The sequence below is a fragment of the Artemia franciscana genome, chromosome 13 (assembly GCF_032884065.1).
Source record: "Artemia franciscana chromosome 13, ASM3288406v1, whole genome shotgun sequence".
Classification (NCBI taxonomy): Eukaryota; Metazoa; Arthropoda; class Branchiopoda; order Anostraca; family Artemiidae; genus Artemia; species Artemia franciscana.
In genome coordinates, this window is record NC_088875.1 from 32492507 (window position 1) to 32516883 (window position 24377).

Here is a 24377-nt window from a genome sequence, read left to right on the forward strand (position 1 = left end):
GCAGTCCTTTTCAATAGGCTTTATACTATCATTTCCTTCATAGGGCTGTCGTGTCATCGCTTAAGATGTATACGATTTTATGAATTTCGACTTTATGCCTACCGCAACACTGAACAATATTTTTCAAAAGGCTTTATAGTATCGTTTCCATCTCAAAACTGCCATATCATCTCTTAGAATATTTACGACTTTATTAATTTTGACTTTGTGCATACCCCCAATACTAAGCAATACTTTTAAAAAGGCTTTTTTGTATCGCTTCCCCCATAGGACTGTCGTATCATCTACTACTACTACTAACAACTCACTGCAGCACCAAGACGCATGAGTCCAACACAGCTACGCACGCTCTTCCTCCATCCTCATCTATTTGGAGCCTCCCCCTTTACACCCTCCAAAGAATTTTTCATTTCTTTTAAATCTTTCTTTATGACATCCTCCCACCCCAGAAGAGGACGACTTGCTTTCCATTGAGCCTTAGACGATTGGCCGAAAAAAAATCTTTGGCAATCTGTCATCCTTCTTTTGCAGAACTTGCCCTTACCATCTCAGGTTTTCTTTCATTATAGCCCTAGAAAGCGGGATTGAACCACACTTTTCGTACAGCCTACTGTTTGATATATGATCTGTCTGCCGGGTACCCTGATCAGTCCGTGGGCAATTTCTCTGGAAAACATCTAGTATATCTTCATCTGCTTTTCTGAGCGCCCATGCTTCAGAGCCATGTTTGAGCACTGTCATCATCTTCCATATATTCTATATACCTTCTACCATACCTATTTATACATACCATACCTTCCAATATTCTAATCTTGGTTTGCAGACATATCTTTTCATTCTTCCAAACTTTTTGTTAATTGTGATAAAAACACCATGTGCCTTGGTTATTCTACTTTTAACATCTTCCACCTGATCAATCTTTTAACTGCCCACCTGATCAATCTTTTCGTTACCCACTGTCACCTTTTCATCTCCACTTATTTCTAACCTTAGTGTCCTAGTCTTCTTAACATTAATTTTGAAACCTATTCTAGCACCCTGAATTCGCAAAACCTCTAAAAGTTCATTCATTTTGTTCACACTTTCATTTAGGATGCTTAGATCAGCAGCATGATCTAAGTCCAGAAAAGTTCCCCCCCCCATTTGATTCTGTGGTCTCCCATTGCCTTTCCTTTGATCCTTAAGGCAAAGTCCTTCAAAATGATCCAAATAAAGGGGAATTGAGCACAACCCTGCTTAATCCCTGGTCTAATACAAAACCAGCCACTAACCTCATGTCCTACCTTAACCGCAGCAGTATTATTCTCGTACATAGCATTAATCACCTTAATGTAGTTGTTTGGTAAACCATATAAGGAAAACACCTTTTGCTGAAGCCCTTCGAATGCTCAAGTCCTTGCTCGTAATCTATAAAACTAAGGACCAAAGGTGTTTGACAACAAAGGAACTTTAACCTAAGAATAAAATTTCAGTCGACATATACTCTACCTTTTCTAAAACCGCACTGTTCTTCTCTTAAAACTTAGTCTACAACATCTCTAAGTCTATAAAATATCATATTACTAAGTAATTTGCTACCTACAGAGACCAGATTAATAACTCGATAATTACGACAAGGTTTTTCTAAAATCGTTAGGTACTTCCCCCTTTTCAAAATCATAGTCATAATCTTCAATAGCTTATTTCTAACCTCGGAGCCACCATATTTATGAAACTCATATACCGCACTATTAGCACCTGAAGCCTTTTTAGTACTGTCGCTAATTCTTTCTCACGAAACAAATCTTGATTCACATTCAAGGTGTCACAAACTTTTTCATTTTCCTCCATATCTTTTTCCTGCAACTGTATCTCATTTTAGCACATTCTCAAAATGTTCCGCCCATCTCTCTTTAACTATTTCCTTATCACTAATTGTTGCCCCGTTCCTATCTTTATTTGGGTTATTTCCGGATTGACTACTTCCTTTCAATTTATTAACATGCCAGTTCTATTATGCCGTCTATCTGCGTCTTCCATATCCTCGGCAATTTTATCCATGACCTCCACTCCACACCTCCTTAGTTCATATTTTAATGCTTTCTCCTATTTGTAATATTTTATGCTAGTTTTATTGTTATTCCTTACTTTCAGTTAGAAACAAGTTGTTTTATTTATTTATTTAATAACAACCTCAAGCTGAACACGTACAATATCTTTGGTTTATTAACACATAAAAATCATAGTTATGAAACTGCTTAAGGTTAAATTAAATGCTAAGATAGGCTGGAAAATAACACAAACAAATTATTGCTTATATCGGCCTTTATTTTGCAAATTTTGAACTTTAGCGTAAAGAAAGAGGTATTGACGAGGGAACGAACTTACTCATTTGCGTATTTGTGTAATATGGGGGGTTTGCCCTCTCGTCAATACCTCGCTCTTTACGCTAAAGTTCAAATTTTGTCCCAATTCTTTAAGAATGACCCCTGAGCCACAAAGGTCGTTTAATTAGAATAAATAGTTCGTTTTTAATTACTAAAAATACTTTAGCCTAAACAGCGAGGTATTGACGAGGGAACGAACTCCCTCATATACGTAATAATTTCTGTTCGTTTAAGTTTTAATTTTACTCTTTACTTTCAGTTGAAAAAGCTTGTCTTTTAAATTTAATTTCTGATCGTTTTTTAAATAATGCTGGGATATACAGCCCCCCCCCTCATAGAAATTATCTTCTCTCATGAAAATTCCTCAATGACAAGATCCTTCCACGTTACTTAAATTAGCAATATTTTCGAAACTGATTTTGTAAGGCATAGTCAAATGACTGAAATGAATGAAAGAAAAGATCTTTATAAGGTATAAGTAATAATTTATGTTCGTTTTAAGTTTTAATGTTACTCCTTGCATTCAGTTAAAAAAAAACTTGTTTTTTTCAAACAGTTCGTGGTAACGAACTGTAGTAAGGAGCGACCCGGCTAAATATTAACAGAAACTCTAAAAAAAAAAAAAATGGAATTTAATACCAATAGTTACGTAAAAAATTGCATTTTTATGCTGATTCTAAATATATAAATTTCATCAAGTTTAGTTTTACCCATCAAAGGTTACGAGTCTGAGAAAATTCGCCTTATTTTAGAAAATAGGGAAAACCCCCGAAAAGACAAAGAATCTTACCGAAAATCACACTATTAGATCCAGCGTGTCAGAAAACCCTACTGTAGAAGTTTCAAGCTCCTATCTATAAAAATTGGGAATTTTGTATTTTTTTTCCCAGAAGACAGATGACGGATGCGTGTTTATTTGTTTCTGTGTTCGTTTTTTCCCCAGGGGTGATCGTATAGTCCCAGTGGCCGTAGAATGTCACAAGAGGGCTGACTCCAACGGAAATTAAAAGATCTAGTGCCCTTTTTAAGTGACCAAAGCATTGGGGGGTACATAGGCCTCCTCCCACGCCTATTTTTTCCCAAAGTCTCTGGATCAAAATTTTGAGATAGCCGTTTTTTTCAGCGTAGTTAAAAAAGCTATTAATTATGTCTTTCGGGACGACTTAATCCCCCACAGTCCCCGGGGAGGGGCTACAAGTTACAAACTTTGATCATTGTTTACATATAATATTGGTTATTGGGACGTGCACAGACGTTTTCAGGGGGACTTTTCCACGTTCAAGGGGGTCGGTGGGAGGGGTTTACGTGGGAGGATCTTTCCATGGAGGAATTTATCATGAGGGAAGAAAATATCCATGAAGGGGTCGCAAGATTTTCTAGCACTATTCAAAAAAAAAAAACAATGAGAAAATGAATAAAAAAAAGTTTTCAGGTGGAAGTAAGGAGTAGCATTATAATATAAAACGAACAGAAACTATTACGTATATAAGGGGGCTCGTCTCCTCCACATACCTCACTCTTTACGCTAAAGTATTTTTAGTAATTTCAACTATTTATTCTTCGGGCTTTGTGATGCAGGGGTCATTCTTAAAGAATTTGGATCAAATTTAAGCTTTAGTGTAAAAATCGGGGTATTGACGAGGGGGAACCCCCTCATTTACGTAATAACAATATACAGATATAGACTTTCGGTACGTAAGTTAATTCGTAAATTACGTATATTTATTACTAATAAAAGCGTCAGTAAAAAAAAGTTATAGTTGCCTTTTTAAGTAACCAAAAATTGGAGTGCAACTACGCCTCCTTCCCCACCCTTTTTTTTGTATGAAAATCATCCGATCAAAACTATGCGAAAGCCATTTAGCAAAAAAATTAATATGGAAATTTCTTTTTAATTATTCATGTGCTTTGAGCCAAAATCAAAACATGCATTAATTAAAAAGCGTTCAGAAATTAAATAGAAGAAATAAGTTTTTTAACTGCAAGTAAGGAGTGACATTAAAACTTCAGGCGAACAGGAATTTTCCCGTATATGAAAGAGTTGTCCCCTCCTCAACACCTTGCTCTTTACGCTAAAGTTTTTTATTGTCTCAAAGAGTAGAGTTGTGAGAAAGAGTCGAACTTTTGGGTCAACTTTAGTGTCAAGTCAAACAATACCTCCTTCTTTACTCTAAAGTTCTAATTTGGTTCCAATTGTTTAATAATGACCCCTGAATCACAAATGCCGTTTAATTAGAATAAATAGCCCTTTTGAAATTACTAAAAATACTTTACCGAAAAGAGCTAGGTATTGAGGACGGGACGAATCCCTTCGCATACGTAATGATTTCTGTCTGTTCTATCTTTAGATTTTACTCCTTACTTTCAGTTGAAAAAGCTTGTTTTTTTTATAGATAGATGGATAGATAGTTTATTTTAGTCCACCATCAGAACAACCTAATTTCTGAATGTTTTTGTATTAATGCAGGTTTTGATTTTGGCTCACCGTACGTGAATCATTCAAAAGAAATGTGCATATTAATTTTACTTTGTTTGGGTAAATGGCTTTCTCAAAGTTTTGATTGGACAATTTGGAGAAAAGGGTTGGGGGAGAGGGCCTAGTTGTCCTCCAATTTTTAGATTACTTAAATAGGACACTAGAAATTATAATTTTATGTATGAACGTTTTTATTAGTAATGGATATTCGTAACTTAGAAATTAACTTACGTAACGGACTTCTATATTCGTATATTTTTATTACGTACATGAGGGGGTTCGCAACCCTCATCAATATCTCGCTCTTTTCACTTCTTTAAGAATGACCCCTGAATCACAAAGGTCGTTTAATTAGAATAAACAGCTCTTTTGAAATTACTAAAAATACTTTAGTGTAAAGAGCGAGGTATTGACGAAGGGACGAACCCCCTCATATACGTGATAATTTCGGTTCGTTTTAATTTTTAATTTGCTCCTTAATTTTAGTTGAAAAAACTTGTTTTTTTAATTCAATTTCTTTTCTTAAATAATTCTGGAAAACCCAGCGCCCCCTTCATGGAAATTCTCTTCCCCCATGATATTTTCCTCCATGGAAAAATCCTCTCTTTCTTTTGATTCTTTTGATGTACATATGGGTATTAAAATTCTGTTTTTTAGAGTTGCGATTGCTAGTGTGCCAGGTCGCTCCTTACTACAGTTCGTTACCACGAACTATTTGAAAGAGTATATATTAAGCTTATCAGTTCCAGAGTAGCGGAGGAAAAATACGGTTTGACCTCGGGGAAATTGCAACAGAATTTTTCTTTTACATCGAGATGTTCAGAAAAATCAGCTTAATCACACAAAAAATCCCCCGAATCCCCCTTGCACAACTGCCCGAAACCCCCTTGAAGGGGAGAAATAAGGGGGGGGGGGGAATTGGATTTTCTATTTGGATGTATTTTAGAGTTTAAGTGCTCGTTTTCTACCAAGTCAAGCATGACAAATCTGAATCCCACGTCAGAAATCAAGTTCTCTGTACCCAAGTATCAATTTTCACCTTCATGGAGCGGGGAGGGGTAATGTACGCAGATCATTATTTGCAAGACTCCCGAGGCTAAAGGGTCATTTTGTAGCAAATAAAGTACCGTACAGACAACTATGAGATCAAAAAGAAGTTTTTTTTTACTATTTACCTCATTTCCACCTATAAACGGCCTGTAATATGAACGGTTGCTAAGTATAGCATCTTGAAAAACCCCTTCTTTACTCGAGATCGAAAATTCAGATCAGTCAGTTATATAGAGAAACGTTTTATGCTTCAGGTAAATTAATCACAAGAATATTTTGATTTTAAAGATCAACCCAAAGCTAATTTTTCTTCCTGCTCGCCTTCGCTATCGTCCTCATCCTGTCTTGCCGCAGCATTAGCATATAACGCCCATTTACACTCCCCGCAGGCAAAGCTGCAGGGTAAGCCGTCACGACAGCAGCTTGATCTGAGCGACTTGCACCAGCTGGTGCACTGGCACCGCAACATCTTCAGAAGGTTTTCTGGTGTTGGTGAAGTATCTGTCAGCATGGGAAGGCACATATTCTGTGACAAAGAGAGTGCCAACCCCACTCTTCGGCCTTTAGCGCACTGGACGTGTCTTGCCACTGAATTATTTGCAAATAGCGCCTGTAAAAATGGTACTTTGCATCAGCTAAAGTTCGCAAATAGCGCCTGTAAAAATGGTACTTTGCGTCAGCTAAAGTTTGCCGAAGCCGCTCCGCCTGAACAAAATCATTTGCCCTTGCAACCTGCATTGTAAATGCTCGCACCCAGACATACTTCAGGTTCTTCTCATTGCTTTTCCCTTTGTAGATGTGGAGCAAAGCTTTCTCTCCAGCTTCGGCCATCTCCTGTTAGTTCGATCCTGGCGTCTTAAAGATCTTGCAAGCATCTTTAAAAATCCCATCTTTAAGTGACAAGAAAACCACTACTGGTTTCCCTTATGGAGCGGGGCGTTGATGAGGAAGCAGCCCCTTTCATATACGAATTAATTTCTGTTCGTTTTAAGTTTTAATGTCGCTCCTTATTTTCCGTTAAAAAACTTGTTTTTTTTTAAATTTAATTTCTGAACTTTTTCGAATCAATGCATGTTTTGATTTTGGCTTTCCGCAGATGAATAATTAAAACGAAATTTGTTTATTTATTTTTTTGGCTAAATGGCTTTTTTATAGTTTTGATTGAATGATTTTGAGAAAAAAGGAGCGGAGGAACAGGCCTAGTTGCCTTCCGATTTTTTGGTTACTTAAAAAGGCAACTAGAACTTTAAAATTTTTACGAATGTTTTTATTAGTAAAAGATATACGTAACTTACAAATTAGCTTAAGTAACGAACTTCTGTATTCTGATGCTTTTATTACGTGTATGAAGGGGCTCACCCTCTCGTCTGTACCTCGCTCTTAACACTAAAGCTTAAATTTTGTCCCAATTTGTTAAGAATTACCCCTGAATCACAAAAGCCGTAGAATAAATAGCTGAAATTACTAAAAATACTTTAGCGTGAAGAGCGAGGTATTAGGAGGAGGTGAGCCCATCATATGCGTAATAATTTCTGTCCGTTTTAAGTTTTAATGCTTCTCCCTACTTTCAGTTGAAAAAAAACTTTTTCATATTTATTTTTTCATTTTTTTTTTAATAATGCTAGAAAATCCTGCACTCCCTTCATTAAAATTTTCTTCCCCTGTGACAAATTCCTCCAAGGAAGGTTCTTCCAACATATCCTCCTCTTTTCACCCCCCCCCCCCAACCTAAAAATTCCCCTGAAAACGTCTGTACACTTCCAAATAACCATCACTATATGTAAGCACTGGTCAAAGTTTGTAACTTGTGGCCTCTCCCACGGGGACTCTGGTGGAGTAACTCGTCCCAAAAGACATAGTTATAAATTTTTTTGACTACGCTGAATAAAAGGGCTATCTCAGAATTTTGATATGGTGACTTTGGGAAAATAATTAGCGTAGGAGGGGGCCTAGGTGCCCTCCAATTTTTTGGTCATTTAAAAAGGGCACTAGAACTTTTCATTTCCGTTAGAATGAGCCGTCTCGCAAGATTCTAGGATCACTGGGTCGTTACGATCACCCCTGGAGAAAAAAACAAAAACAAATAAACACGTATCCGTGATCTGCCTTCTGGCAAAAAATACAAAATTACACATTTTTGTAGATAGGAGCTTGAAACTTCTACAACAGGGTTCTCTGATACGCTGAATCTGACGGTGTGACTAATATTCTATGACTTTTAGGGGTTGTTTTCCCCTATTTTCTAAAATAGGGCAATTTTTTTCAGGATCGTAACTTTTGATGGGTAAAACTAAACTTGATGAAACTTATATATTTAAAATCAGCATTAAAATGCGATTCTTTTGATGTGGCTATTGGTATCAAAATTCCAGTTTTTAGAGTTTTTGGTTACTATCGAGCCGGGTCGCTCCTTACTACAGTTCGTTACCACGAACTGTTGGATTATGGATTGCATTTTAACTAATTAGAGATTCCTTACACTATTTTGTATGGTAGATATGGATTATAATTATATTTAGGCCATATAAGGTGGGTTTGCACAATCATAGGGTATATTCTCAATTTAATGTCATTTAATATTTTTATCGGACTTGATTGTTGCCTTGATTATTTGTGAAAATCCGTATACAGTATTGGAGCAGATAGACTTCTTAATTTGGTTATTGTTTGATGATTGATAGAATTTCCATGCTATATTGTGGTGGACTAGCGTCCATGTGATGTTGTTTTGACAGCATGCCGGGCATATTCTATTAATTCATGCTTTTTTGGCCTATTTTTTGACGTTTGAGATAATTTGTATTACTCATGAAGTGGTGTAGCACATTCAGGGCCGATATTCTTCACTTATGTTATATAGCATAGTTTATTCATGCATTATCATAGAATTCATTTGCTATGTTTATTGACGCAGTGGTTTGTATTTTGCGGATTTTTGCTTATGTTTGAAGTAACTGTATGATATATGGTAAGGATTGTTTTTTTTTTAAATTCAATGCTTTAGCAGGCAGGAATTAAATCATATGGTATGTCTGTTCAAGGAGTAGTCAATGACGAAGCGAGACGTGGGCTGTTTGGGCTCTGTAAATCAAGTAGATTGAAAATTGAAAATACAGAACATTTTGTTATGGGTTGTGCTTACGATAATTCACCCCTTGACTTCATTGCCCTCGAAGGTCCTGTATTATCTATCCCCTTAAGCAGGCATATGTGCATAGGAGGGAAGCATCGGGGACAAAACCCTTATCTGTTATGATTCTAATTAACAGCGTCCTTCTCTCTCCCTCTAATCTCGTTTCATTTTGCCTTTTTTGCTATAATTGTGCACGCCTTGCAAATAATCTCGTGTATGGGCATGCACATAAGAGTTTGGTTGTCAATATACATTTCATCAAAGATTTTTTTCTTCTCTAGTACTAATTCTTTCTTTACTTTTCTACTTGCCATGAGAATGCATATTCCTTCGATTATAAACCTTTTAATGTATTTAGTACACATGCTTTAAACTTTAATTAATGTAATAACATTTGCTATAAAGTTCAGCAAATTTGTTCAGAAAGAATTCTTTGGCATTCGTGATTGCATGACAAAGGCCTTATAGATCGAGTAGTCAGATCCGTGTATTCCCTATGAATATGTTTTTCATATCCCAAAATCACGCTAGAAAGCTATTTGCTGCTTTCTAACTTTCCTCCTTGCATTTCTAGTCGGTCTTAAAATGTCGCTAAGGATGTTTCAGGATTTGATATATTGCACTGGTAAGGTATTTTCTGTTGGTCAAATATGTCAGAATCTTACAGAAAAACTAAAATTTGTGGTTTTACTTTAGCTGATGTTTTATTCCAAAGCTGTAATGCAAATATATTCTTGTTCTTCTACCCATTATAGTCCTCGGGATGCTGCAACCCTTTTTGTGGCACTTGGTATTAACCAAGTGACATATAGCAATCGCAAATTCTATCGGTCTGTCTGTCGGTCCCGGTTTTGCTACTTTAGGCACTTCCAGGTAAGCTAGGACGATGAAATTTGGCAGGCGTATCAGGGACTGGACCAGATTAAATAAGAAATCGTTTTTCCGATTTGACCATCTGGAGGGGGGAGTGGGGGGCCGGTTAATTCAAAAAATAGAAAAAATTAGGTATTTTTAACTTACGAACGGATGATCGGATCTCAATGAAATTTGATATTTAGAAGGATATCGTGTCTCAAAGTTCATATTTTAAATCCCGACCGGATCTGGTGATATTGCGGGGAGTTTGGGGGGCAACCTAAAATCATGGAAAACGCTTAGATTGGAGGGATCGGGATGGAACTTGGTGGGAAAAATAAGCAGAAGTCTTAGATACGTGATTGACATAATTGTAACGGGTCCGATCTATTGGGAGGGGGAGGGGGTAATTCTGAAAAATGGGAAAACATGACGTATTTTTAACTCACGAAGGAGTGACCTTCATGAAACTTCAAATTTAAAAGGACCTCGTAACTCAGATCTCTTATTTTAAATCTCAACACGATCCAGCGTCATTGGGGGGGCAGTTGGGGGGGGGCAGAAATCTTAGAAAATACTTAAAGCGGAGAGATCAGAATGAAACTGGATGGGAAGAATAAAAACCTGTCTAAGATACTTGACTGACATAACCGGATCGGATCTACTCTCTTTGATGGAGTTAGGGGGGGGGGGGGGTAATTCCGAAATTTGAGGTATATGTAACTTACGAACGGGTGACCAGATCTTAGTGAAATTTGATATTTAGAAGGATCTTGTGCTTTAAAGCTCTGATTTTAAATTCTGACCAGATCCTGTGACATTGGGGGGGGTTGGAGGGGAACTCAGAATTCTTGGAAAACGCGAAAATTGGGGTATTTTTATCTTACGAATAGGTGATCGGATCTTAATGAAACTTGATATATATAGAAAGATCTTATCTCTCAGATGCTCTATTTTCGACTCGAATTGGATCCGGGGACATAGGGGGTTGTTGGAGGGAAACATAAATCTTGGAAAACGGTTAGAGTGGAGAGATCGGGATGAAACCTGATGGGAAGAATAATCACAAGTTCTAGATACGTGATTGACATAATTGGAAGGGCTCCGTTCTCTTTGGAGGAGCTGGGGGGTGATAATTTGGAAAAATTAGAAAAATTGAGGTATTTTTAACTTAAGAACAGGTGACCAGATCTTAATTAAATTTGATATTTAAAAGGAATTCATGTCTCAGAGCTCTTATTTCAAATACCGGCCAAATCTGTTGACTTCGGGGGGAGTTGGAGGGGGAAATCAGAAATCTTGGAAAACACTAAGAGTGGAGGAATCGGGATGAAGCTTGGTGGATAAAATAAGCAAATGTCCTTGATACGTGATTGTCGTAACCGTACTGGATTCGCTCTATTTGGGGGGAGGGGTTCAGTGATTTGGCGCTTCTGGAAGTGCTAGGACGATGAAAATTGGTAGGCGTTTCAGGGAGCTGCACAAATGGACTTGATAAAGTCGTTTTCCCAGATTCGATCATCTGGGGGGCTAAAGGGAGAGGAAAATTTAGAAAAAATGAGGTATTTATAACTTACGAGTGGGTGATCGGATCTTAATGAATTTTGATATTTACAAGGACATCGTGACTCAGAGCTCTTATTTCAAATCCTGACCAGCATTAATCCTCTGATTTTCCTTTTAAATCCATCTATTGATTCTTAGAATTTTGTTAGAGCTCATACCATATGAGCTCTTGGCTCTTAGCTCTTCTTGCCTCGTCACAAGTGCCATATGAGCTCTTAGCTCTTGTTAAGAGTAAAACGTGATTGGAGGTCAATCAGCCCTTCTCTTTAGTTTACAATTTTCTAAACACTTCCAATAAAAATTTAAGATAGCTATTTTGTTCAGCTTAGCTGAAGGGTCTTGTAACTGTGTCTTTAAGGCTATTGCGTAGCCCCCCCCACAGTTATGCAATTTCCTTATATGTTTGAAAACTAGATGTTGCATTGAGATTAAATCAGATGCATTGTGTATATGCTGGTTGCCAAAAAGACATCTCAGCAATATCCCAAGAACGTCTGAGTGTGTAATGTTCAAACTTTCGGGGCTGCTTCTATTACTGCTTCAATCTAACTAAATCTAAAGAGTGTAAGTGTATCCAAATTCTCAAAGAGCAATAATAGATTTTTTTTACGTATAGTTTTGTTTTATTTTTCAGGTCAACTAGAGGAGGTATAAAACTAAATTAACCACTACTATTTGTGTCCAAATTTTTAAAAGGGTGTATATTGTTAAAAATTGTCGAAAAAGTTTCTCCAGCATAAAAATAGTAGGCTAAACTATAAATTCTTAACGAAAAACCGAAATGATTTAAACTTTTATTTTCTTTTCCCCTGAAAAGACTATGTCAATATAAAACGAACAGAAATTAACTACAAAAAATTAACAAAATAATTTTTTTTTAAAGAAAAGTAAAGAACTCCATTAAACCAGAAATGAGCAAAAATAGAATTAAATAATCTACCAAGCGTAAAACTACCATAAATCAGCATTGATAAATAGTTGAAACCCAAAACGAAGAGAAACTACAATAAATATGAGTCGAACTCAAAACGAGCAGAAATTGGCATGAGTAGGGCTCAAAGCCCCCATGTCTTCCCAAAGTCAGAATATGGTTTTGCACTTTACTGATTTTTTTATATTTTTTTTTCACTTTTATAACTTCAATAAATCAGATACTATTAAAATTTTAAGGAATAAGTATTAGCATGTGTATATTAAGCCAACAATGCACATTCTTTATATTTTTATATTAGCTTTGTAAAGATGGATAATATTAAGGTCTTCTCTAAAAAAAAATAAGCCAATGGGTCCTCCCAAAACCAACAAGTTTTTTTTGTATAGAAAATCTTTCACAAAATCGGGTTTATCACTTTGACCAAAAATTTTTACTTTGGCCGGCTTGGTATCGGTCTCAGTTTGGTCTCTGGCTAAGCCTCGCCCTTGTACACAGTCCAAACACTAATCTAGACAGTATATGCATCCAGGCTATTAAAATTGCATAACGTCAATATCTTAGGAGTGGCTTAAAATCCTATGTGGATTTATCTTAAAAACCGTAAATACTCTATTATCAATAGTAAATTCTTTATTCCAGGGATTGAGAAATGTCTTTTCAGAAGATGTATAATAAACTGTATCCTCTGTTACACCAGAAAAGGATCCCATTAGTTATCCATCAAGGAGTCAGGTCCTTCACAGACGGCGAAAAGTAAGTTGGATATTTGTTAACGCTCTTGCTTCAAAATAAAACTTGAAACAAATACTTAACATTAATTTGAGATTAAACAGATGTCTCGGCTTTAATCAAAGGAGATATACTTTTTGCGTGGAGGGGACAGGAGCCAAGAACTATCCTGGGGGCAAAACTAAAAACCCTCGTTTTTCCTCGGTTCTATAACATTTGATCCGTTTTGCACATTAATGAATTTTAAGGAAATACGAAGGCTTTGCAAATTCTTTCCCTGTTTGAAAGATAAGTGTCCACCCTCTGATCAAAAAAAAATCAACATGGAAGTGGTAGTATTTTAATGAATTTTGATTGACTGCAGGTTAAGGACCTTCATACACTGTAAGACACTAAATGATGCGCTTTAGTATGGTCGTTTCTTTGTGGTTAGAACAAATCTTATATAGCCAATGCAGGCTTTAATACCTGGGGACCCAGCCTCGCTCGATGACAAAAAAAAAATTAAGAATTTTAAATTCAGTTTATGTTATTTGGTAAACAAGTCCAAGTATTTGTGACGACATTCAAATGAAAAATGCTGGAAAAATTTAAATATTGAAAAAACTATTCCATTGAGAAATTTGGATACTGTAAGAGTCAAACCCCAATCCTCAGGATGAAGTCCGACTCGATGTTCATTGCGCTAAGCAGGCTTGTAAATAGTAATAAAGAAAATATCAAACAGTTCGTGTTAACGGACAGTAGATAAGGAACGATGTGACTCAATAGTAATTGAAACTCTAAAATATGAAATTTTTATATCAACAGATAGACCAAAAGAATTGGCATATTATGCTGATTACAAATGTATAAAGTTTAAGTTTAGTGTTAGGCTACTCATCAAAAGCTACGACCTTGATAAAATTTGCCTGATTTCCCCTAAAAGTCAAGGAATCTTAATGAAAATAACGCCATCGGACTCAGCGTATCAGAGAATTCTATTGTAGATGTTTCAAGGTCCCATCTGTAAAAATGTGTAATTTTCTATTTTTGCCAGAAGAAAGATCTCCGATGCGTTTTTATTTATTTATTTATTTTGGTCTGTTTGATTTACCCAGGGGTGAAAGTACCGAACCAATCGTATCGAAACAAACCAGAATATCGTGAGAGGGCTCATTCAAACGCAAATTAAAAGTTCTAGTACCATTTTCAAGTGATCAAAAAGATTAGAAGGCAACTATCCCCCCTCTCACGCCCCTGTTTTTCCGAGATCATCCAATCAAAATTTAAAATAATCATTCTGTTCAGCATAGTTGAAAGATTCAGTAATTATGCCTTTTTTTTGTGGGGAGGGTTTTCCTTCCAGGGATATTTTGTACTGGGGGAATTGCCAGAATTCCCACAGTGGGAATTTCTGCGGGAGCAACTTTCTACTAGGGAGGGGGATTGGCGGGAAACCTTTTCCACTGAGGGGGGTGATTTCCAGCATGATTTGAAAAACAGACATTATAGTTTGATAGTGTTCTAAGAAATATTTTTCTGCTGGTTTCGTCCGCAAGAAATTTTCCGGGGAACTTTCAGCGAGAATGGAATGGCCTGGGGTGAATTTTCCTTGTGGGGATATTTTACATGGGAGGAACTTTGTATGAAGAAGTTTTCTGTGGCGTGAAGGAATTTTCCATGGAGAGGGAGCCGGATTTCCCGTTATTGTTTAAAAACAATAAGATTTAAAAAAAAACAAGTTTTTTTTAACTGAAAGTAAGGAGCAAGATCAATACTTGAAACGAACAGAAAATATTATATATATAAGAGAGTGTACCCCCTCCTCAATTTCTCGTTCTTTACGTTAGCGTTTGAATTTTGTCTCAAGTCTTAAAGATCGACTCCTGAAACACAAGAGCTGTTTAATTAGAGCAATAAAAATTTTTTTTTTGAAATACTAAAAAACTTTAACGTGAAGAGCAAGGTATTGAGGAGGGGTCAACAACTCTCATATACGTAATAATTTCTGTTCGTTTTCAGTTTTGATGTTGCTCCTTACTTTCAGTTTTAAAAAAATATTAGTTTTCATTTAATTTAATGAATAGAAACGCATATGAATGTGACGTCGTTCAGATGAAAATCCTCTCCCCCTTAAAAAAAATTAAGGCTTTAAATAAATCTTCTCAAAGTCGTTACCTATCTAGATCTCTATTTTTTCACGCCAGAAAACAAACATTGCTGATGTTACAATTGTCTATAAAAAATCTGTAGTCGTCCCTCACATCAAATGCTTGAATTTTCTTGCATTCAAATTGGCTTAACCCCGCTCGGAACATTTAAGAACATCAATGGTGGGACTCATATTCATTTTTTCATCATTACCTCAGACACTTATCCCTGCCTTTTCCTGCAGCTGCTCTGATTAATTCATCATCTTGTCGAGATTGCCACCCCTAGTGATTTATCACTATTTCTAGTGATTTTTATATTGCCTAAAAAATCAATAAATCGTCACATAAATCACTAGATTGTTGAAGAAACCAACAAAATAACCCAAAAATCACTACAATCTAGTAATTTTTCACCGGTGGTAAGTTTGTATCTTTTTTGTAGTGTTGTATGACATCATAGATGCCAAAAAACGTCTTTTCCAGCTTTTTCTCAGTAATTATTTTTGCTTAAGCTGCATTGTCATTTAATTCAGTAACAGCTATGTGTTTCCATTGCACAAACCCTCTAAAATATTTAAATTACACAGTAGCATAAATATTGTTTTATTCTTTAGTTTTAAGTCATGAGGTGACAAGTCAGCAATTTCAATGAGTTAAGAAATTCTAGTGTGAATTCAATTCTTCCATATCTTCTAACCGTAGATTCTATTGTTCTTCTTTTTCATGTATCATTACCTCAGACAGTTTTTCCATATCCTCTGCTTTAGCTTTCCAGATTCATTCGTCATCTTTAGTAATCTCGCATATGTCATATACATCAGAACGTTACTATACACTTGAACGTTACTTCTCGTTTTGGCCATACTAAGCCCTATTCTCATCTTCTTTTTAGAACGTATTTTGAAGACATTAATACATACCACAAAATTGCAGATGACACTCTAGAATCCCTGGCAGATAAACTGGAAGGAATATTGGAAACTCAAACTGGTTTTGATTCAGACATATCTCTTAGCGTAAGTTTTCCAGAATTTTTTCTCTTGAATAATAGAATGTCATTATCGGTATTGGAAGACCAATCATATAGTTTGAAGGCTATGCGAATGAGGAATGAGGCAAAAGGAATCAGAACATTTTAATAGTGGAAAAAAAAAATCCAAAAAAGAAAAGAACTGCGTCCCATATTGATGCCCTAACAAATATTAATCGTAAAAAGCAGGTACATTTTCAATGCCAAAACCTAAGGAAAAAAAGCCAGAACCCACAATACCTCTAAACCCTTTTTTTTGAACCTCTAAAACAGTGAACAAATATATTTCGTAAATCGAAAATTAGGCTTTTGTTTCATTAATTTTGTTTCTTTCTTTATTTTTCTGATGTTACGTTTTAAATTTAGGCGAAAACTGAACTAACCTTAGGGTGTAAATTGACGGGGGTGCTAGGTGGGGGGCAATTTTTTTCCTTGGCTTTTGCCTCCAACCCCCCATCCTTGATTTCGAGAAATATCTTTTTTGGCATTTTCATTGGTGAAATAGCGCAAAAAAAACGAAATTGCTCCCCTTAGATTTGGAAAATATGCTTAGCCCTCCCCTCCCACCTCTTAAATTTTCATGAATGATGCTCCTTGTTAGGGTTACTTGGAAATAATTTTTCTTTCAAGGGGAGAAGAGATAACATTTTTTAGTTTTTGTGTAATTAATTATCTTCCGTCTTTTCCTCCTGTTTTCCGCGTGGAGACCGCTTTCGATTCTGCATTTCCCAAAAATTCCGGTGGCAAGCTTAGGGAAACTTCCCAAAACTTTCCTTACCTGGCTGTCAGTATGGTGATTTTCTTTGTTTATTCAGAGGTGTGAAATTGAGAGGTGTGAAGTTTCTAAACTAACCTAAACTAAATTAAGTTTACAATCTTAGCTTTTCTACAAGAGATGACAAATGTTTTTTCTTCTTAATTTTTCTTTACTTTACTATACCTATGTATGCAAATATTGAAGTAATCTTAAAGCTGAAGATATAAAAATAAATGGCTCTTATAATTTTTATCTTTTTATATTTTTATATTTTATTTTGTACATTTATATTAATAAAATAATATAATATATTTTAGTAATTTATGATATATTATATGTATTATATTATATAATATATTATATATTTATAAATAACATATTTATTGTATATTTTGTATATTATTTTATTTTATATTTTTTTTTCTTTTAGTTGTCTCGGGTTTTCGAATTCGGTTTCGTGCCTAATTTGATATTCGTAACTAGTGTCTTCGGTCTGGTGTATGTAGAATGTTTATTTATCCGCTACTTATTCAATGTTCAAGCTGTTGTTTGGATTTTCGGCCCATCTTGGATAATTTTTTTTTTTCTGCTAATCATTTATCTCTTGCTGATCATCTAACTACCAGTACTGAAGCTCTTGAACATTGTGGTAACAAATGAAGAAAAAAAATCTTTTATTTTCAATCTTTGTAGATTTATTTGAGTCACTTATTCTCATTTTAGAATGGAGTTCTGACAGTTCAACTCACACCTCATGGAACTTACGTAATTAACAAACAGACTCCAAATCGTCAGATCTGGTTTTCCTCTCCCATCAGTGGTCCGAAACGTTACGATTTCACCAAAAATACCTGGATTTATAAACATGATAACAGCCAACTTCATAATTTGCTTAGTGAGGAATTGACGAAAGCCTTGAAAATTCCATGTGATTTGTCTAATTGTGACTACGGGAAAGAAGATGCTTGAAGGTCATTGCCTATTTTAGAAAATTTTCAGAGTTGCTATCTTTTAATCTAATAAACTCATCTTATTATCATTAATTTACTTTACAAGCAGTGAATAGAATTTGATTAGGTGCTTGTGCATTATATCTGCAACTTTAGACGTTTACAAGCCGAAGAGGACGACGGCCATAAGAAAAAAACAACAAGAAAACATAAGTATACTCTCCGGAAATCTACTGGCTACTGCTTGTGTAAGTGATAATACTCGCTTACGTTTAGGCTTCAAATACCTGTATAACATCACGTAATTGTTTACAATTTGGTGATTTGTTGGGTGCTATAGACATTTACAAATTATATAAAGATGTATGTTGATTAAAACTACTCTATTCTGTGGATATTGATCGAATACTTCTAACAGACAATGAAACTTGATTGATTGCTGAAGTATTTGATACGCAGTAGTTAGACTACACAATTTTACTTATATATCTTAGAACTAGATCCTATTATGGGAAATGGTTGTTTGTGTTGCCCTGGAAGTTTCAGCCTAAATCCCTCTGTTATTCTTGAGATATTGCTGATATACCTTACTGATAAATAACATTCACGTAATGCAGTTTTGATTTCCTTTTTTTTTTTTAGCTGAAATAGATTTTCCCTGAAAGTTTCTACTTTATACCCTATTTCAGTCCTGAAACATTCTATTTGAAAATATTCTGTGATAATTAAAATATTCTGAAAATATATGAAAATATTCTAATATTTGAATAGAATATTTTCTAGTAGAAAGAGTGTATACTTTACGCTCTAAAAAAAATACTTATTTTGAAACAAAAATAGGGTGCCGAATTTCGACAAAAGGACGCTGATATGATTTTAGCTTCTACCTTCGTGATTAGTTCTACAACTTTTGTTGATTTTTTAGCTGCATTGGGAGTTCTCTAATTCCGATCATTATCGAAAGTACATTGATTATGTAATTAAAAAAGTTCTTTTCACACAATACTAAGGAAAAACAAAATGTCCTCAGTTCCAGCGTTCATCATAAGGAGTGTTAACTTGTTGAAGCGTGAGCACATGGAGTACCAAAGAGACAAAAATATTCGGAAGGTAAAACTCCCCCAATGTTCTGACATAGGGTTTGTACATTTAGGTCAACCCCTTTTTGCCAGTGCTTACATCAGTGATATGGTTGATCAACTGGACGAAGTGTGTAAGGAATTGATTCAACGTTCCAGTGAGGAAACTAGTGTAAATGCAATTAAACTTCTACAAACTATTGATGCTATGCTAGAACCGAAAGATTTTGCTCAAAGTCTACTCAATTTTGTCAGGACTGAAATTAAAGGGCATTTCGCGTGTTTGGCAGAAAAGGCTGCAATAGAGAATAACTCAGAAGATATGATTGTTTTGCTTGGTTCCTTAAGTCATTTGAAAGTGTCTTTCCGAACATATGAACAACTTTTTGAAATGGAAGGAGACACAAAGTAAGTAATATTTCTTGCATAATGTGTCAATTTTTCTTGTCTTCTAGTTGGGCCTTTCAGGATCTAGTCCACATCTTACATTAGACTGTTACCTCAAGCACTGGCAGCGCCAAGAGGATAGGGAGAGGTTTTAGGGGAAATAGCACTTCCCCCGCAAAATATTCTCACTGTTAAAAAACATAAATAATTTTTATACCCTTTTTAATTGATTTATCGTTATCCTTATTCTTCAAAAACTTCCATTGTACGCCTAATTTATAGATGATCTCTATGAGTGACACAGACGAGTTGCTCCTATTGCCATCTTGTCATTAATAATTGGTGCATTTGCTTATCCGTTCTAGCCTTTTCGACACACTAATCTCAAAATCATAGAGGTAAGTTTTATATTTCTTATCTTGCAATAGTTAATTTAGTTGTAGTCCAGTAAAAATATGGTTTTGACCCGCATTTGAACAACAAAAATGTTTGGCACCGAAATGCTCAAAATATTCGCTTGAAAACAAATATAAAATTTGCCTTGTAGAAATACCCTTTTTTGGGGAAAAGGGGAAGGGGAAATCTCGAACTCTGATTTCGGCAATATTCTCTGGGTTAAAAGGGATATATAATTTAAAGGCCGTTTCCTATTAATTTAAGTCTTAGGAGACCAAAAATGACATCAGAACATAAGGCCGCTCTATCAGTATCAACCTGACTTCGGAGATGTGTGTGTGTGTGTGTGTGTGTGTGTGTGTGTGTGTGTGTGTGTGTGTGTGTGTGTGTGTTTGTGTGTGTGTATGTGTGTGTGTGTGTGTGTGTGTGTGTGTGTGTGTGTGTGTGTGTGTGTGTGTGTGTGTGTGTGTGTGTGTGTGTGTGTGTGTGTGTGTGTGTGTGTGTGTGTGTGTGTGTGTGTGTGTGTGTGTGTGTGTGTGTGTGTGTGTGTGTGTGTGTGTGTGTGTGTGTGTGTGTGTGTGTGTCTGGGAGGTTATTTGACTTACAGTGACATTTTTATGCTGGAGAAATTTTTTTCGGGCAAAAGAGTGCAAATCTAAAGAGTTAGAGTATAAATCTTTTTTTTTGCAATAATAGCCAAATTTGTGAAATCCCTGAACAAAGTTAAAAATGACTCTCTCTGAAGTTTTCATCACATCCTCCGGTGCTAAAGGGTGAGGGTAAAAAATGAGAGTGGAAGACTCAAGAGTCACCTGAAAGAGAATGTAAAGAAAATCTTCTTTTCAGATTTTCTCTTTTTAGTCTTAAAAAAACAAAGAAATTTCCGGAAAAAATATTGTTGTAAAAAAATTATCCCCCCCCTACACTCCTCTGAAGTCTGGCATATACTAATAGAGCGGCCCTATACTATTTCATATTTGAGTTCACGGGTGTGAAATTGCAATAAAGTAATTCAACCCCAAAGTGGGCCAATAGCTCAATATGGGTGCTTTCACCCCACCCCTCCAACCTCGCTTAGGGTAGAGATGGGGTACTATATGATGTAATTCTTCTATTGTGATGTCATTTTGGGTTTCCAAAGACTCCAATTAATAAGAAATGACCTTTCAATCCGGCAAATGCTGCACAAATAAAGATTCTAATATTTCATTCCCATCTGACCTTGCTTAGGGTGGAAATTTGGTACCCAGTGATGGAATTTTTCAATTACGATGTCATTTTTGGTCTCCTTGGACTTGAATTAATAGGAATTAATCTTTCAGTTATACATTTTTTTCAATCATGTATTAAATTATCATACCCTTCCGACCTCACCTAGGGTGGAAATGGGGTACTAAGTGGCAAAATTTTAATTTTTTGTCACCCAAAATCTGATAGGAAACGACCTTTTAATACAGAAAATATAATTTCAAATATAATCTCAATCTATAAATTTCAATTTGAGATACCCCTCCACTTTCCCCCTTTCCCTAAAAAAGGGGCATGTTTGCACGGCCGATTTTGGATATATTTTAAGCGAATTTTTATAAATATTCGGTGCAAAAAACAATTCATTTTTCACAAATGCCGAGGCTCTGCAATTTTTGTAGTTTTCCTTGAATATTCCTAAAGAAGTGATATTAAACAGAACTACCGGAAAGTGAATAAAAAATCGATGAAATAACTAATAATTTATCAACCAATAGAATTTTCTTTTTTTCACGAGCAAAATTTAAGAAGTCGTTAAACATTTTCGGACAATTTTTATCTAAAAAATGGATTTTATTGACACTCATTCTAAAATTTATTAATTAAAAAATAATCTAATTTAAAAATTATTAATCAAAAAATAATTTGATTAAAACTAATTAAAAAAATTTAACCCTATAATTTTTTTTTCAATTTCTAAAAATCTTAAAATATTTTCTTTAAATTAATCATATTGGGTTAATTGGTAACGGTTGAACGAAACCTTTAAGATTATCAAAAATCATATTTCGATATTTGTTATAAAATTTGTGGTAGCTTCATAAAATTGTTTATAGTTAGTGAATTTTTTATTTATTTAAGCTGATGGTTAATTTTGTAGTCAGAAACATAATGGTTAACAACTACGCCCCCTCCCCAGAACGAACATATTATGACATGACATCTGCAATCACGTATTTCCCCCTGAATTCTTAGCCTGGAGCAACCCTTGTCGTCAAGGCACTTGATTGATTTCTTTTGTTCTCAAGGATACTTAATATAAATAAATACTTTCCCGATAAATTCTAAAGATTTAAGCACAAAATAAATTTTGGTCTTTATTAAAAAGAGACGCTTTCATTTTTTAAAATACTTAAGGTTCAAGGAATGAAACTTCTTGATGTCAAAGTACTTGTATTAAATAGTTTAGTCTTACTATTTCAAAGATTTCCTTATTTTTGTTGATTTTTTCTCCATTTTTAATGTCATTTCTTCAAAAGATGTAGAAAAATTTATTGGTACGAAAAAAATCAATTCATTCCATTTATTAAGTTTCTAGTCATGTCTAATCTTTTAATCTGAACTAATCGAATCTTCGAGGAGGGAGGATTATGAGGGGGCTACTGAATCATGCTTTAAAATGGTAGTTATTGTGAGTCAGTTTTTTCTTTTTAATTTATTCTCAGTTAAGAATTTTGTCTTTTATGAGTAAAAAAACATGACACATTTCACAAGGAAGGTCTAAAAAACCTGTCCGTGGTCAGAACTAACTTTGTACTCTGTTTAATGGAACAATTGAAGGAAATATACTTTTTTTAACGTCTTGATTCCTAACTAGAAGAAATAAAAGCTTATTTCTAACACTAATCTCTTTTATTTCAATGTTTGTCAATAGGACGGCATCACTTCTCAAAAGATCCTACAGGATTCTCCACTTACTGATGCTTCAATATGCTCAGCTGACAGGAAGAATCATAGTGTATAATAGTTTTTCTACGTTTTCATTTTCCGATTTAAAGGAGTTTAAACAAGCCATGAATCTTGTCTGTTCTTCTCAAAGAAGTGTTGGCAAAACTGTTTCAAAAGAAGTAAGGGCGGCAATTTACGATGAAGCGTTTGGCAGATTGCTAACGATGCTGGGAGCTTTGATGTCGATGGTATATTCCTATTATGTCTATCAAATTTTTAAGTAATTCAAATTCCTAAGGCAATGACTTGTTCTCGTGATAATGGAACCGCTTTTTATATTGTGCATTTTAAGAAGATAACAAGCATGTCTTGAAGTTTTTCTCAAAATTTAATTCTTTTTTTTTTAATTTTTAGCAAACCTCTTTGTCTTTCCTCTTTTGTTTTCTTTTGTCTTATAAACACTATTTAAATAATTTCTTTAATGGCGTATCTTGGTGGAGTATATCGATGGTATAGTATCATAGGCAGTGCAATAAACCTGTCTAAGTAAAGAGCGATTTGGACACAATGCATTATTATTATTTTTTCTGATCAAAGAACTTCGTATAGAAGGAGTTGTCGTAGAAACTTCAAAAGGAGCTTATTTGTTTGGAAATTGAAGGTTCTAGTATCTTTTTATGAGTCAAAAGTGATTGAAGAGCAACCAGCCCCCCCATGCCCATCATTCCCTCAAACGCAATAACAATTTCGGGATAATTCTGTATAGTTGAAACTCCCAGTAAATACGTCTTTATAGACGACAAGCCTCGCACAACCCCCAGGGCAAGTGCTATAACTTATACTTGTTGCCCATTGTTAACACATAAGGTTTTATAGAAGGGGTGATACTTCAGAGGGGGCTCATTCGATTGAAAATGGAAATTTCTAGTTCCCTTTCCAGAGGCAAAAGTGATAGGAGAGCAACTAACCCCTCCCCCCGTCGACGTCCTCTTTTCCACAAAAGCATCTAGTCGAAAATTTGCAATAGCTATTTTGTTCAAATAGTCCAAAGATTATATAACAATGCCTTCAGGGCTGACTTAATCCCCTAGAGCCCAGGGGCAAGGGTTGCAAGGTATGACCTGGGGGCATATAAGTTTTTTTATGGAATGATTGGTAGTATAAACCTCGGAGGAGGCTCATTTGATTGGAATTTAGAAGTTCTAGCTTCTTTTTTAAGGATCAAAAGTGATTGGAGGAGAACCAGTCCTCCCCCTTGTTCATTACTTCCCAAAAAACATCCAATCCAAAATTTTTAGACAGCTAGTTTGTTCTGCATTGTTCAAAGGTCCAGTAATTTTTTCTTTGGGGATGTCCTCCCCCCTTCCTACAGCCCTCAGAGCAAGGGCTATAATTTAGGCAATGCTTCCATTGTTTACATATACTATATGTCATTGAGAAAGGTAGGCATGCTTGACCTGTACTTTCCAAAAAGACGATTTCAGGTGAGCCTTTCAGAGAATGTTGAGGGGAGTGTTAAAATAGGGCTCTCAAAAGGGCGTATCTTAGGAATGACTGAGTATATTAATTTCGAACTTACAGGAAATGATATGAGAGATGATCAATTGACCAAAAAGGC

At 35.3% G+C, this 24377-nt stretch overlaps 2 protein-coding genes across 7 annotated transcripts in view; both read left to right on the plus strand.

The window, feature by feature from the left end:
* The window catches only part of LOC136034813 (frataxin, mitochondrial-like), a 32697-nt gene extending 14623 nt beyond the window's left edge, over nt 1-18074 (plus strand). For 2 of the 3 annotated variants that reach the window (XM_065716242.1, XM_065716243.1), the window contains exons 2-4: nt 13020-13133; nt 16137-16260; nt 17755-18074. In XM_065716242.1, the coding sequence (XP_065572314.1) occupies nt 13030-13133; nt 16137-16260; nt 17755-18000 (474 nt within the window). In that variant the 5' untranslated portion in view covers nt 13020-13029 and the 3' untranslated portion in view covers nt 18001-18074. Of the gene's footprint in view, nt 1-13017; nt 13134-16136; nt 16261-17754 lie in introns of all 3 variants that reach the window. The other variant, XM_065716244.1, reaches the window with a different exon arrangement.
* Nucleotides 18075-18215: 141 nt separating this feature from the next.
* LOC136034811 (uncharacterized) overlaps nt 18216-24377 on the plus strand; it is a 116769-nt gene continuing 110607 nt past the window's right edge. For 2 of the 4 annotated variants that reach the window (XM_065716237.1, XM_065716238.1), the window contains exons 1-2: nt 18216-19468; nt 22746-23007. In XM_065716237.1, the coding sequence (XP_065572309.1) occupies nt 19002-19468; nt 22746-23007 (729 nt within the window). In that variant the 5' untranslated portion in view covers nt 18216-19001. Of the gene's footprint in view, nt 19469-22745; nt 23008-24377 lie in introns of those variants that run through there. The other 2 variants (XM_065716240.1, XM_065716239.1) reach the window with 2 other exon arrangements.